Genomic DNA, 16,914 nt, shown 5'->3' on the forward strand with positions numbered 1-16,914 from the left:
GAAAATAATAATATAACTCTCTATAAGCTTAATAAAGCTTTGTACGGGTTGAAACAAAGTCCTAGACTCTGGTATAACTATCTAGTTAAGATATTATCTAGGCTAGGTTACCGGGTCTCCGAATATAATAACGGACTTTTTACCTTTTATAAATATAATAAAATTAAAAGAATAGAAGAACGAGCTATTCTTTTAGAGACAGGATATTCCGACTATACCATTTGGATATTCCGACTATAGTTCTGATATAGGCCCACTTTCTTTCTATTTCGGAATAACAGACATAGCTACGGTCGTAAACCACTCTAACGCCTTTTAACGCCTTTTGACGCCTTTTGACGCTTTAAATCAATTTGATCGCTTAGATTAATTAAAGGCAGTAACTGAAATGATTTTTTTGACTGCTTGATTGAAGCCGATCGTAGAAGAAATAGCTCCGCGACCTCCGCTAGCAATAACAGCTCCACGACCTCTTCCATGACCTCTTCCACGCCCACGCCCACGCCCACGCCCACGCCCACGCCCACGGATATCACCTTATTGTTATTATTGTTATTGTTGTTCTAAGGTAAGGTAGTAGAAGCGTAATCGCGTTGTTGATTAAAGCAGATTAAGGTTGCGCGTGATAATAGCTTAATAGGTTAAATTGGCGATCGTAACTTTGTGTGTATATGTGTGTGTGTGTGTGTGTATATGTGTGTGTGTGTGGTCTAGGACGTAAAAGTTAATTAGTCGAAAAAGTGGATCCACCGGAACTATAGTCGGAATATCCAAGTGGTATAGTCGGAATATCCTGCCTCTTCTTTTATGCTATATTAACGATATAGTGGCTCTAAGCCCTTCTAAGAATACTTTAGGCTATTTTTTTAAGGAGATATCTAAAGATATTTCACTTAAAGACTTAGGTGAAATAAATACCTTTCTAGGCTATATAATAAATATAAATAAAGATAACAAGACTCTTTCTATAAGTCAGTTACCTTATACTAATAAAATACTTTAAAGGTATAATAAACGAAGTCTGAAAAGGGTTGACACCCCTTGTATACATAAGAAGGTCCTAGTACCAAATCCTGATAATATAAATAAATACTAATAGCAAATCAGGGCTTTATTATATTTAGCCTTATATTTAAGACCAGATATAACGTACGCAGTTAACCAGTGTTCTCGCTATATACGTAATCCCTCGTCAGACCACTTTACTGCGTTAAATCGAATCTAAGCTTATATAAATACATATCCTAATATCGGTCTTTTATATAACTATAATAAAGAAGACCTTGGTATTTACGGTTATTCTAATGCCAGCTTTGTAGATATAATCGAAGATAGAACCTCGATTTTAGGATATGTTCACTGCGTGGGAGTAAATAACCCGGTTAGTTAGACCTTAACTAAACAAAAAGTCGTTACTTTATTAACAATAAAGGCCGAATATATAGCTCTTATAGAAGCTTCAAAAGAAGGAATCTATCTTTATAATCTATATAAAGATATACTACAGAATCTAGGTCTAGATTCTAATATAAGAGGCAATAATAATAATAATTATAATTATAATAATAATAATAATAATAATAATAATAATAATAATAATAATAATAATAATAATAATAATAATAATAATAATAATAATAATAATAATAATAATAATAAACCTCTTGAGATTCCTATTATCTTAATAGATAGTAAGTGTGTAAAGAAGCTCGCCGAAATCCCTGAATTCTATAAACGGGTAAAGCATATCGACAGGCAATATCACTACTGTAGGTAACACCTATATAATCATAATATACAAATCGTTTATATAAATACAAAATTTAATATAGCTAATATACTAACTAAAGGTTTAGTAAAAGAGACTTATAATACTGTTTGCGACTATATAAACTTAGGTTATAAGTGTTGATATTATACTCATAATAAGTAATGATTATAATAATAATAAGTATAATATCTAAGTCAAAATAAACAGTATATGGTTATGGCTACATAACTAGACGTCTACTTCATAATCAGCTTAATCTATACTATAATACTACACGTATTATACGTGTATATATATTTGGCTTATTATATATATTATATAAATACACTAGGTATTGTAAATACGATATCTTGGTTATTACTTAAGCTAATAACGTGGCGTGATAACCGTCGCGTAGGCTGTTGACGTAACAGTCGCCACCCAATCTTTTAGGGTTTTTTGCCAGCCCCGGATCCAGGAAGAAATCCTAGAAGCCAGCTCTTTACATATATAAAAAACACGTTTGCGCAACAAGCAGTAATCCTATAGTTCTACGACTTCAATAGCTTTTTGCTTGATTTTCCTCTGTCCTGTGCGTATCGTCTACTACTCGTAGCTTGATTTTTCAAAAAGAGTTTATAATAGTACCAAGCCAGCGGCCTTTAACAAGGTTAGTCTTTATAGTGGAGAGGTAGTTTGTGTTTCTAGAGGTTATATTAGGTCGCGTCCCGGTTATAGTAGATTCGCGTCTATTACTATTATAATTATAACCTCGGCTATAGTACTAATGGCTCCTATTTATAATTAGGTTGGTTTAATAGTAGAGAGCGATAGAGTATATATTATTATAAGCAAAATCATTAACCTTAGCGAGTCGATTATCGAATTCCTTATAGCTAAGTGTAACGAGATAGTCGCAGAGCCGCCGGCATGGAGTCGGACCAATAGCCGCGTACGGAGCACCGACCCGAACCTATCTCTGTATGTGCATGAAGGGATCAGTTTAATCTCTTAAGTTAAAGTCTTGGTTTAAACTCAGCGCTTCGTTAACGAATATACTGCGATCACTCTTCGATACTAAGCTATCGAGCCTTTTCTATAATATCTTTTTCTTAACTAAAGTCTACGGACTTTCCTTTTGTTATACTAAGACTAGAGAGGTAAAGCTATAAAAGAGTTATCTCAAGATAGGCTTATTAATAGCTTTGTTATAAAAAGAAGAAGAGTTAGGTTAATATATATTTCTCTTAGCTATTACTAACTAGTCTCTAGTCAGAATAAACTAATAGCCTAGTTTAAATTAGCTTACCCTTATAAAGAGATATCTTAAGTATTATTATATTATTAGAGTACTTCGATACCTTACTAACTTTATTATAGTCCTGTATAATATTATATATTAGGTCTCTTTATTAAGTATATATCTCCTTACTAAGTATTTTTACCTTTACTTATTTCTTTTAAATCTTAATTTATTATATATTATGATAATAGAATATAATCCTCCTATATAATTCTTAAGTAAATACAATCTAATTGTATAAGAGGCTTATCTTAATTTGGCCTTAGTATTTAGGTGCCATTTACTAAGCAGTATCTAGCCTTATGGATGTCTATGGTATATCTGTTAACCGGAAGTGGGTTGTTCCGCCTCTAGACGCCCTTTTGCGACTGTGGCCTGTGCGACATAACAAGGTGCACTCCACTTGGAGCTTGATATTTGCTTCTCTCTAACGCTTCTACCTTGCCAGTCCAGTCCGGCTTGTTCTCTTCCTGTTCCTTTATTCCTATCGTCCATTGGTGAACGTTCTCTGTAATATTATCGTGACCCTCCCCAATCTAGTTCTCCCTACATTGCAATATCAAGAGACTTCGACAGACAACAATCATGGCTACCACCAGCATGGACTATGAAGGCGCCAACGGTGACCGATACGATGGTCAGTATCGTAATAACTACGTTCCAATTTTTCCTTCCCATGCACTCGCACTCCAGCTAATGCCCGAGTTTCATTTAGACGAGACGCATCGCTATGAGCGCGATAACCGCAGCGCCTCTCCGCGGCCCCTCCGAGACGATCCTGATGGCAGTCGTCGACGATCTGCCTCCCCTGCTGGCAACGGCGATCAGTAAGTGGCAGAAGCAACTTTTTGGGTCTCCCTCGCGATGACTTCCCCAAGCCATGGCGTAAGGAACATCAGCCCTGATAATTGAGTTCATTAAACAGTGTCTCCAAGGACGACGCCACTTCTAAGGGCGGTGACGATGACGGCGCTGTGAATCCTGGATCCAATCTATTTGTTACGGGCATCCACCCTCGTCTATCTGAATCCGAGGTCACCCGCCTCTTCGAGAAGTATGGAGAGGTTGAAAAATGTCAGATTATGCGCGACCCTCATACCAAAGAGTCGCGTGGTTTTGGCTTCGTTAAAATGGTCACTTCTGAGCAGGCCGATGCAGCCAAAGAGGGCCTCCAAGGCGAGCAGATTGAGGGCCGCACCCTGAGCATCGAAAAGGCTCGCCGCGCCCGGCCTCGCACTCCAACCCCGGGCAAGTACTTCGGTCCGCCTAAGCGTGGTAAGACTATATATCCCCGGCTGCCTTGGATCAATGAATCATTGCCTTAGAGGCAGAGCCATACTGACTCGTTGGTATGATAGATGGTCGCGGTGGGCGCCTCAACGATCGCTATCGCGACGACCGTCGCGGTGCCTTCAGTGGCGGCAGCGGATACTATGGCCGTGACGACCCCTATCGCTACCGAGGCAGCGGCGGTGGAGGCGGCCCTGACCGTCGTTACGACGACCGCGGTGGTTATCGTGATGATCGAGGGTACGATCGCACATATCGCGACGATCGAGGACCGTATGGTCGAGACCGCGACGATGGATATAGCCGTGTTGACCGCTATGCAAGTGGTCGTGAAGACCGGTACCGCGAAGACCGTTATCGTGATGAGCGTCGGGCCGGCCCAGGCTATGAGCGTGACCGATATGAGCGAACCGCCGAACGCGACGCCCCCCGCCCCCGCGATGCTGCCGCGGGCGGCACTGGCTATGGTGACTCAGCTGCCAGTCGCTCTGAGGGGCGTGAACCTTACGGAGGAGGTTCGACTTGGAACTGAAAATCCGCTTTCGAGTTCAATGCACTGACATGTGTAGGGTCCCGTTGATCATGGCACCGAGTTGCCGGTGCTGCGTCTGTGCTGCCACAGCATCTCGCTTGTGATGTCCCGGTCTAGTTTTGCGATGTCTAGTTTTGCGATCCATATCGGCAAATATTGTCATATTTGCGTCCATGAGGTTCCTATGCAATTCGGCCAGTCTAGGTGGGGAAGCAACAGGGGATTCATCCGACCGCGTCATCTCTTTGACCTGGCCGCTTGTAAACGATGGAGGCCAGTCATCCCAAGCATCAAACCTTACCGGGGTTTCAGACTTCCCCACTTTGATCTTGAGTTTTTGGGCGACGTTCTTTGGTAGTCTTGGCAAACAATCAACACGCCAACAACAAGCCGTCGCGACCGGCTTGGTCAATTCACGTCAGCCCGTTTTTCACCTCTCGCCTTCAGGTCCTGGGCTCTTCGCCAACCCCGTTCCTCGCCGCTCTCATCTTCCCATTCCGACCTCATTACATTCTGTTCCATTATGACTGTCACCACCTTTCTGGGAAAATTCGCAGCTATATCAGCAAAGCTCGTTCGTGCAACCGATCTTTTCCGAAATGATACAGGACCGCAACGTTCATGACAACGCCACCCTCGTCCTCCTGAAACAATCATGTAATGCCATCGGCTGAACTACACGCCCCCACCCCGTTTTTCTTTGATGACTTATTTCCTTCCACCACGGGAATATATCAACTACGAGAACTAAAAGGCAAAGGCCGTAAGTGACTCTATCACAGTGCTGTCGTCTCTTGTCGCTAGATAGCGGAGAACTGTCTCCCCTGCATAATGTCATCTTTAGGTGTGACCAGCACGTATGTTTAGCTAACCCGCACCTAAAATGTGTAAGATCAGGAAATTGACGTAGCAGAAGTTATTGAGTAGCGGCTTGCGAAATCAGAGTGGCCTCTGTGCGAAGTACATTGCACACCGTTATAGGTATCTGCAAGGTACCTATCGGAGGCCGCACATAAAGGGACCGTCTGGAGAGGCACCATATATGTGGGCAGTTTGTCTACAACGGTGATGATGATTGAGGGAAGCTATTCTGTTTGGCCGAAGCCTGCAAACTACCTTTGTGGGAAAATAAGGAAAAGAGTTGTCCTTGGAACCACTGCTTATCCTTGGAAAAGCCCTGCTATCCTTGCTACAGGAGCTATCCTTTGGAACAGAATAGTCCTTGGTTATCAAACAATAGGAAGTACGCGAATTCCACTTCACTGTGATTTTATCAGTCCATATGAATTTAATACGTCTGCAACATACCTATTCGGGTAGGCCCATCCAAATGAAGCTATTGTCTGGGGGCAGGGGCAACAGCGTATAACGTACGTACTTCGCAGATCCTTTTCTATCTTCTTTTTTTCCCCATAGATTCCATCTACAGTCAGGTCTTCTTCCTTTTCCATAACAACTACAGCAGACCTCTTCCATAGCAGCAGGGCCTCTTCCACAGCAGCAGGACCTCTTCCACAGCAGCAGGACCTCTTCCACCGCAGACCTCTTCCACGATAACAGAGGTAAGCAGAGTCCCATCCAGCAGTCCATCAAGCTAACCTCTTCACGGCAGACCTCTTCCACACAGGACGTCTTCTTAGTAGCAGTATTCGTGAGCGTATTTCAGGACCAGGACTTCTTAGGGAAGGAAGTATAGTAGTTTTAGAGCCCTAGCTAGTGCAGGCATAGATACAAAGTATAATTATATCGAATCTATATATTTCTATATAAAAATTATACCAGTAATATATCTTAACTATACTTGCTTCTTATTGGCTATGCTCTTCCTAGGTTATAGTTAAGATAGTGGTATTTCCAACGATAGCTCTCTGTCTATAGATAGCTATATATCTTACCGAAATAACCCGAGCAAGGATAGACTACTATCCAAGGATAACTACTATCCACCGACTCCTAGTAAGCTAATCTATATATTCTATCCGTGTATATCTTCAGGCCATATCGCGCTATTACTATTATCGCTTATAATAAAACTAATAGTATAGCTTATACTAAAGGTACGCCGCTATTACTAGACTATAACGTCCTTGTTATCTATTACTTTATTATCACTTCTCTATAGTCCTTCTTTATTATCACTTCCCTTAAATTCCTTATCCTATTTAATTAATTCGCAGATTATATATATTTATTATTCTATTTCTTTTTATAGAGTTAGTGTATAGTCTAGTCTAGTTATTTGAGTCTAAGTACGACTTAATAGTGAATAGCTTAGTTCGTTGCCTATGCTTGCTTTATCTGGTGTTTAACTTTATCTATCTTCTATATTAGAGTTTATATAAATATAACGAAAGGAAAGTCCGTAGACTTTAGTTAAGGAGAAGATATCATAGAAAAGGCTCGATAGCTTAGTATCGCAGAGTGATCGTAGTATATTCGTTAACTAAGCGCTGACTTTAAACCAAGACTTTAACTTAAGGGATTAAACTGATCCCTTAACGTACGCATAGAGATAGGTTCGGATCGGTGGTCCGTGCGCGGCTATCGGTCCGACTGTATGCTAATAGATCTGCGATTATTTTATTACACTACCCCCCCCCCTAATAAGTCTAGTCCCGCAGACTTATATTATCGTGATACCTTTAATTACGCGTTTATTATAATTAATTATCTCTATCTAGTTCTATACGAGCCCTCGTTAAAAAACCTATAAGGAAAAAGAGTAGCCGCTCCTTTTATTTACCTCTTCGGCGTTTTATCGCCAATTATATACCTTATGATTTATCCGAATATTACTATAGAAACTCCGCGATGCTTATTATTATTACCTATAGTTATTTAACCTTTCGCGGATATTATGCCTAGCCTTAGGTAACCGTTTAGCGATAAGTATATAGTTCCGTTACGTAATTTTCCTTATAGCATTTAATTTTCCTCCTATAACCATCTTCTATTATCATCACATCGCCGATCAGTCGGCGATAATTCTTTATTTACTATTCTATTAATCATAATAACTTTCTTCGCCGTCCTTTCGCCGCTATTATATCGGACGTTTCCTTATAGGTAGTTATTACTATAAGTAAGCGTCTATTTAATAAGGCTTAGGGATAATTCGGCCTTATCGCCGGCGAGGCGCCTTACTAGCGTTACGTTACTCGACTAGGCAGCTATATTAAGGTTAAGTGCCTCGATAAGTCTACTAGCCGTGTAGGCGCTAGCCGTTACGTTACTTACGCTTATAACTAGTAATAATATACCGCCGTATATTCGACGATCTCTTAGCGTTTCCTTATTTATATACTAAAAAAAAATTATTAGATCCCGGAGTTCTTAATAGGTATAGCTTAGCTGCTTTAGAATTATAGTAAGCGTATACTTAATAAGAACGACGATCTAACGCCGATCTAGCGTTAACGTGCCTACGCCCGTATCTCTAATACCTATAAGTGGTTCCGGGCGGTCGTCTTACGCGGCGACTATAAGCTTCCTATTAAAGCTATAAGTTTTTTATTTCCGCTAAGCGTTTAGTGACCCTATACTAATTATTAGTAGAATTAGCAGCTTCTCTTAGATAAGGTTACTTCTTTACGCTCCGTTATAACGCTAGAGTTTATATATCGCCTTAGTCTTGTTACTAATAATAACGCCGCGGTCCTCCTAGACTAGATTCGCCCTCCCCGCGAAGATAACTTACGGGATATTAATTCCTTCCGGCGTTACCTTACTGTCCTCTAAGCGATATATCGCCGCCCCTATCCCGATAAGGATAATTAGGAAGGTATTAAGGCCTTCCCGGCCCTGCCTAGTCTCGCCGCTCTATTAACGGCTATTAATAAGCCTCGCCGCCCCCTCCTTAGTCGTCGTTTTACTAGCCGTATAGCGACTCCTCGCCGTAGTTATACGCCCCGGGCTAGTCCGTCCATTAGCCAGCTTCCGGCTATTAAGTCGGCGCCTAAATCTCCTTATCGATATACCCCCGTCTCGCCCGCTATTAATAATAACGATAAGGAGGAAGTGGTCCCCGGCCCCTTCCGTCCTAACTATCGCCGCCGTTTATCCGGCGCCACCTTAGGCGTAAAGACCGACTTTTATAGCTTTAACGATTAATTTCTTTTCTTTCGCCCGCTAAGCCTTCGCTAGTATTAATCGCCTATAATAGCGTTAAACTTTATACTAATAGTTTTAGGATTTAGGACTAATCGGGGTTTAACCCTATTTATTTAGTCACTATAAGGAAAAGGTTATTATAGCCTATAATTAAGTCCTTATTTTTATATCCGATAACCCTTCGGCGCCTTATACTATCTTATAGTTATCCTACTTTTTATATATATGCTTTTTATACTTTTAGTACCTTTTCCGGATCCCTAAAGCGTTTTCTAGGTGGTCCTTTAGTTCCTAGGTATTATACTCTACTAGCTAGCCTACCCACTTTATAAGATAGAACGTTTTCCTTTATTCTTTTTTATAACTAATAATATCTTTTACCTCCTATTTATCTTACTCCTCCTCTAAAAGCAGGAGATCCTTCGCTAATAGCTTTACGGCCACTTAGTCTTTCCACGGTTCTAATAAGGATACCAGGAATATATCGTGTATCCTTATATACTACGCAGGAAGGCGAACCCTATACGCCTATTCGCTAATCCTCTTAGTTACTTATACCCGAATATATCGCGGTGCTAGCTTTAACCCTTACCGGAATCGGAAGTTCCTTATAGATAGTCTAACGATATCGCCTACCTTATACTATTACGGTTAGTGGCGCTTATTATAGTACCGGGCCTAGTATTCCGTGGCACGCGCCTAATAGTCGCGGACCTTCCGCTAAACCTCTACTAACTTTTTAATATATTCTCGAACGCCTTATACCCGGGTATCGTCCCTAGGACGAATATACTCTACTATATATAGATAGTACCCGTATAACGCTTTATATAGCGAAATACTAAGTAAGGAATACTCGCTATTATTATAGGCGAAACCCGCTTCTAATAACTAAACAGGCTACTATATTATCGTATCGCCGGCGATCGTTTATAAGTACTTAATCAGGAACTAATATATTCGTTCCGTCTAACTATCCGTTTATAGGTGGTATATAGTGGATAGTCGCTAAGCGTTCGCCCGCTTACGGTAGAACTCTATTTAAAACTAGCTAATAAATAGCTTATCCCGGTCTATTACTATACCCTCTAGGCTACCGAATCAGCACTTAATTTCCCTATATAGTAACGCCGCTAGCTAGGGTGCTATTAAGTCCTTCCTTATAGTGATAAACAGGGTATACTTCGTATACCGGTTAATAACTACTAAAATAGCGTCGTATATTTGCTTATCGGCCCCTTTTATAGGCGGCAGACCTATAATAAAATCTATACTAATCTCTTAGAACGGATATATAAGTAACGGCAGCGTTTATAGCTAACTATATAGCTTATATCGTAGCACCTATACCCCTTAATACGCCGAATATATAGCGATATAATCGCGAATATCCGCTACTAAGTCCACCTAGTAAAACTTCCTAGAAATCAGCTTAAGCGTCTTATTCGCTCCTATATACCCGGCTTAGGGGTTATTATAATGCTATCGCAGGACCTTTATCCTTAGGGCGCCCTATATAGGTAGTACTAGCCGTCCCTTAAATAATAGTACGTCCCTATCTCTAAAAAAGTACCCCGCTCTTTTTCTAGTCCCTCGGCGAATATTCTTAATTAAGGATATATAATCCGGGTTAGTAGTCTATAGCCCTCTAACTAGATCTTTTAGTTCCTCGCTAATAATATACTAACTTACTATTTTGTTCCTAGCTAGCTTTTAGGCTATAGAATATAGGATATACTAATCCGGTATTATAATAACCCTAGCCTTGTTAGCTTTAGGCGTCGGCGATATCTTATCGGCGACCCTTTATTAGGTAATCGCCCTATACCCTACGTCTTATATTTAGGAGCGGGTAATAGTAGCGATAATAACACGCTGGGTACTATTAATAGGATATAAGGGTTATAGCCCTCTTTTATCCTTATCTCTTAAGCTAGGCAGGACCCCCTCCTATAAAGTCTATACCCGCTTACGTTTACTAGGCCTATATTCGGGTAGCGTTACCCGAGTAGCTTAAACGTATACGATCTTTACCGCGTTACTCGTTAAGGTAAGATAGATACTCGCGATCCGTTAATAAACACTTATTAGGAGGTCGCTAACCAGTCATAACCTTTATAACAGGGTAAGAAGCATGTTATTATATAGCGTCTCGTCCACTATATAGTCCGGCCGTCTTAACAGGCCGTTTACCGGGTTTATCTTACCCGGGCGGTATTAAACCTCGAAGTTAAATAACGATAATCGGTACACCTATCTAATAAGCCTTCTATAAAGGTCCCGCGCTAGCGCGTTTAGCACGCCTTTAGGTGCCTAATAGTCTATTAGCACGGTAAACGCCTACCTTATACCTTTAAGATAATAACGCTAATACTTAAGGCTTTCTATTATAGCTAATAACTCCTGCTATCCTATACCCTATTATTACTTCGTCTTAGAAAGCTTCCGTAAAAAATAAGCGACCGGTCGCTATCTAGTCTTATACTTCTAACTTAGGATCCCGGAAATAGCCTTATTTAAGGCGTCCGTTTCGACCCTTATATTTAATACTAGATTCTAATACTATAGAATAGTCGCTAATCTAAAAACGACCTTTAGTAATTTAAACGCCTATTTAGCGTTATCCAGGAACTTAAAAGGTCCTTTCTTTTTACCCGCCTAACTACCCTTTAATAGCGTAGTTAACGGCGTTATAACTCTAAAATACTCTTTAATAAACCTCTTATAAAAATTAGTAAAACTAAGGAAAACTTAGATATCACGAAATAACTTAGGCGCCGGCCACTTAGTAACCGTATATACACGTTCCGGGTTTATTATAATACCCTCGCGGGTTACTACGAACCCTAGGAAATCTACTCGGTTATAATAAAATTCGTATTTCGATAGTTTCGCGTATAGCTAGGCCCTATAAAGTTAATCTAAAACCTTCTTTAGGTCCTTTGTATACTATTCCTTTAACATAGAATACATAAGGATATTATTAAGGTAAGCGATATAATATATATCTAATAAACCGGCGAGTACTTAGTAAATATATACCTAGAAAGTAGCCGGAGTATTTATTAGCCCGAAGAGCATAACCGTATACTCGTAATAGCCGTATCGTGTTCTAAACGCTATCTTCTAGCGGTATTCCTTTTTAATCCGGATCCTATAATAGGTATCCCGGATATCCACCTTAGAAAAGTACTTTACCCTAGTAAGCCTATCTAATAGCTCGCCGACTAAGGGTAAAGGGTACCTATTCTTAATTATTATAGCGTTTAGCCCTCGATAATCGATATAGAGCCGTAAGCTACTATCCTTCTTAGGCACGAATAGCACCAGTAAGCCTATAAGGCTTATTAACTATTAAATATAACCGCTTATTATCCTTTTAGTGATATACTTCTTTAGCTCCTCTAGCTAGGCTCGAGATAAAGGATATAACGGCCCGAATAGCGGTTCCTTCCCGTCTTATAAATCGATTATATATTCGGCGTCTTTTAGTAAAGGCGGCTCCTTCGCGGCCTACTCCGAAAACACGTCCTAGTAATTAGCGATTTCCGGCGGCAGTTCGACGATTAGTCCGTATATCACCTCGTTATCTATAGACGGAATAGTTATATCCGGTATCCCCGGTATAATAGTAATAGCGGTAGCGATATATATAATATACGCCTTCGCCCGCTTCTTAATAACCTCGCGAGCCTATAGCTCGGGATCTATAATTAAGATCGGCCCGTAGACGAATATTCGGTAAGCCGTATTAATTATAATACCTTCCTAACCTATACTATTATTTAAAAGCAGTAATTATCCGGTACCCTTAGGTCGATCCGTATATAGGAAAACCCTTTTTAGTAGGCGTGGCCGTCCTTCTGCGTCCAGCAGATAAAAAGCTAAGCTATACGCCCCGTAAACCCTCGCCGGGCTATTATTAAAGCCTTTAATCTCCGGAGTCTTAACCTCTAAGAGCGGTTTTAACCCTAGGCGTTCTACTAACGCCGGACTAATAATATCTACCTACGTATAGGTATCTAAATCCACGCTAAACTCGATCTCCTTCCTATAACGGATTATTATCGCTATAGATCTTATTACCTTACTAACTATAATCGCCGGCCGGTCGTTAAGCGTAGGTCCGGCCCCCTTATTACCTACGCCGACTTATTTCCCGATAAATAAAGTTCTTTAACCCGAATATTATTATCAAGGTCGTTATATATAGCGTGCACGTTACTAACACAGGCGCGAGCCTTCGCCGCCCTATTATCGGCTATTATCCGCTATTCCTTATTACTATAACAGTCCTTAGAACGGTAACCCTTTTTACCGTAGTTATAGCACTCACCTATAAAGGCACGCGTGCTAGGCTACGCTTATAAAGGCTCTAGGCCCGAGCCCGATGCCTTTTAACCCGTTAAGGGCGCCCCCTTCGAGTCTTTGCCTAGTTCGGCGGGCGTATACCGACTAGTCGCCAGAGTGCTTACCCGGCTTAAGCGACCGTCCGAATATTAGAAGTTTAATAGGGTCCTCTTATAACTAGTATCCGATCGCTTACTACTCGCCTTCTTAATAGGGCTTATATCCTAGAATAGCTACGCCTCTTAAGCTAGCGTTACTGCCTTATCTAATTCGGTTTTCCGCTCTTATATCTTATCCTTAATATATAGAGGTAGCCGACTAAAATAGTTATAGGCACGCTTTTCGCTTCCGCTTATCTCCTAGCCTAATAGCCTATATAGGTTATCCTACCGTTTAAATAGCTTTATTAGTGTTATATCGCCGGTTAGTCGTAGCTTATAAAGTTCCTTATAGTAATAGTACCGTTATATATCCTAGGATAGATACTCCCGCTAAATAAATACTATAAAGTCGTTCTAATTCGGGTTAGTAATCTTCTTAGTATAATACCTCTAGGACGTTTAGAAGGTATATTCGAGCTTTATTAAAGCCTATTCGATCTGCTATAGCACTAGGGCACTTAGTCTAAACTAGTTCCTAGCTTTAATCGCTACTAACTAATTATCGATTTCTATAACTATAAATAACTCTCTAATTAGCTTATAATTATATACCGGCGGTTTTTTATAATTACGCCGGGGCGCTAGTCGTTTAGCGAGTTTCTTTATAATTACTTAATTAATCTCGCTCTATTACTAAAGATACTACGAAAATATCGTAATTAACGCCTTTTATATCGACGTTAAGGGGCCGGCGATAGATCGCTAATTAACCTACGAACTATTATCCTTAGGACTAAGCGTAACCGGTGTATCCGTTAACCCCTTATTTTTATCCGATAGTCCCTATTCGGCTACTATCGTTATTAACTTTGGTACGGCGGGCGGCTACTTAGTGTCCGCTTTGCTAGCTCCCCCCGGGGGGACGCTCGTTCCTCGAGTCCTTCTTAGTAGCATCTTCGGCCTAACTACCTTAAAGGTATAGAAGTTAAAGAATTATAATAAAAGGAAAGTCCGTAGACTTTAGTTAAGGAGAAGATATTATAGAAAAGGCTTAATAGCTTAGTATCGTAGAGTAATCGTAGTATATTTATTAACTAAGCGCTAACTTTAAACTAAGACTTTAACTTAAGGGATTAAACTAATCCCTTAACGTACGCATAGAGATAGGTTCGGATCGGTGGTCCGTGCGTGGCTATCGGTCCGACTATATACCGATAGATCTACGATTATCTCGTTATAATAAAGTCTTTAATCCGGCTTATTACTTTGGTTTATCTATCTATGATTTATTATCTAATTTATATAAATTAGTCTTAAATTCTCCCTAGAATATCCTCTATACCTTATTCTATTCAGTATATAATTTCCTTATCCTTACTTCTATATATATATATATATATATATATATAATAGTTTACTTATAGCGGCGTTATATTTCTTAGATTATTTTTAGGCTTAATTAAAACGACTATAAGTCCTACTACCGCTACGGTAACTATAAGCTAATAACGTAATATCCGATCTCCCTAAGTATTATACCTAATTTATACGTAGAAGTTAAGTAGGTATATATAATAAGATAATCGCAGACCTATTAGTATATAGTCGGACCGATAACCGCGTATAGACCACCGATCCGAACCTATCTCTATGTGTACGTTAAGGGATCAGTTTAATCCCTTAAGTTAAAGTCTTAGTTTAAAGTTAGCGCTTAGTTAACGAATATACTATAATTACTCTATAATACTAAGCTATTAAGCCTTTTCTATAATATCTTTTCCTTAACTAAAGTCTACGGACTTTCCTTTTATTATAATTCTTTAACTTCCATACCTTTAAGGTAGTTAGGCTAAAGATACCACTAAGAAGGACTTAAGGAATAAGCGTCCCCCCGGGGGGAGCTAGTAAAATAAACGCCGGGTAGCCGCCTGCTATACTAAAGTTAATAACGATAATAGCCGAATAGGGACCGTCGGATAAAAATAAAGGGTTAATAGATACGCCGGTTATACTCGGTCCTAAAGATAGTGGTTTATAGGTTAATCGGCGATCTATCGCCGGCCCCTCGATATCGATATAAAAGGCGTTAATTATAATATTTTCGTAGTATCTTTAGTAATAAAGCGAGATTAACCGAGTAATTATAGAGAAGCTTACTAAATAACCGGCGCCCCGGCGTGATTACGAAAAACCGCCGGTATATAATTATAAGCTAATTAAAGAGTTATCTATGGTTATAGAAATCGACGATTAGTTAGCAGCGATTAAGGCTAGAAATTAGTTTAGACCTAGTGCCCTAGTGCTATAGTAAATCGAATAGGCTTTAATAAAGCTCGAATATACCTTCTAAACGTTCTAAAGGCACTATACTAGGAAGATCGCTAACCCGAATTAGGACGACTTTACGGCGTTTATTCGGCGAGAGTATCTATCCCGCGATATATAACGGTACTATTACTATAAGGAACTTTATAAGCTATAAATAACCGGCGATATAATACCGATAAAGTGTAATAAGATAATCGCAGACCTATCGGCATATAGTCGGACCGATGGCCGCATACGGACCACCGATCCGAACCTATCTCTATGCGTACGTTAAGGGATTAGTTTAATTCCTTAAGTTAAAGTCTTAGTTTAAAGTCAGCGCTTAATTAACGAATATACTACGATTACTCTACGATACTAAGTTATTAAGCCTTTTCTATAATATCTTTTCCTTAACTAAAGTCTACGGACTTTCCTTTTATTATAATTCTTTAACTTCCACACCTTTAAGGTAGTTAGGCCGAAGATACCACTAAGAAGGACTTAAGGAATAAGCGTCCCCCCGGGGGGACCTAATAAGGCGGACGCCGAGCAGGCGCCTATCGTACCAAAACTAATAATAACGGTGCCCGAGCAGGGACTAGATAAAAACAAGGGGTTAACGGATACGCCGGTTACGCTTAGTCCTAAGGATAGTGGTTTATAGGTTAATCGGCGATCTATCGCTGGCCCCTTAACGTTAACGTAAAAGGCGTTAATTACGATATTTTCGTAGTATCTCTAGTAATAGAGCGAGATTAATCGAGTAATTATAAAGAAGCTCGCCGAATAACCGGCGCCCCGGCGCGATTATAAAAAACCGCCGGTATATAATTATAAGCTAATTAAAGAGTTATCCACGGTTATAAAGATCGACGATTAGTTAGTAGCGATTAAGGCTAGGAACCAGTTTAGGCCTAGTGCCCTAGTGCTATAGCAGATCGAATAGGCTTTAACGAAGCTCGAATATGCCTTCTAGACGTCCTGGAGGCACTATACCCGGAAAATCGCTAACCCGAATTAGAACGACTTTACGGCGTTTATTCGGCGAGAGTATCTATCCCGGGATATATAACGGTACTATTACCGTAAAGAACTTTATAAGCTACGAATAACCGGCGATATAACGCTAATAAAACTATTTAAACGGTAGGATAACCTATATAGGCTA

At 40.0% G+C, this 16,914-nt stretch overlaps 2 protein-coding genes across 2 annotated transcripts; one reads left to right on the forward strand and one right to left on the reverse strand.

The window, feature by feature from the left end:
- Positions 1-3,638: 3,638 nt before the first annotated feature.
- On the forward strand, positions 3,639-4,875 carry ACRALDRAFT_1069766 (uncharacterized protein; the record flags this gene model as incomplete). The annotated part of the gene is made up of 3 exons (XM_071017698.1): positions 3,639-3,880; positions 3,979-4,328; positions 4,412-4,875. The coding sequence occupies 3 exons, from the start codon at positions 3,639-3,641 to the stop codon at positions 4,873-4,875; spliced, it is 1,056 nt and encodes a 351-aa protein (XP_070876167.1).
- Positions 4,876-5,768: 893 nt separating this feature from the next.
- Positions 5,769-15,998, reverse strand: ACRALDRAFT_209038 (uncharacterized protein; the record flags this gene model as incomplete). The annotated part of the gene is made up of 8 exons (XM_071022569.1): positions 5,769-5,826; positions 5,888-5,932; positions 5,992-6,021; positions 6,111-6,137; positions 6,184-6,218; positions 6,303-6,384; positions 15,021-15,029; positions 15,967-15,998. 8 exons carry the CDS (start codon positions 15,996-15,998, stop codon positions 5,769-5,771), a joined length of 318 nt encoding a protein of 105 aa, XP_070876168.1.
- Positions 15,999-16,914: the final 916 nt, after the last annotated feature.

This window comes from Sodiomyces alcalophilus, assembly GCF_042370955.1.
Source record: "Sodiomyces alcalophilus JCM 7366 unplaced genomic scaffold ACRALscaffold_3, whole genome shotgun sequence".
In the NCBI taxonomy this organism is placed as follows: Eukaryota; Fungi; Ascomycota; class Sordariomycetes; order Glomerellales; family Plectosphaerellaceae; genus Sodiomyces; species Sodiomyces alcalophilus.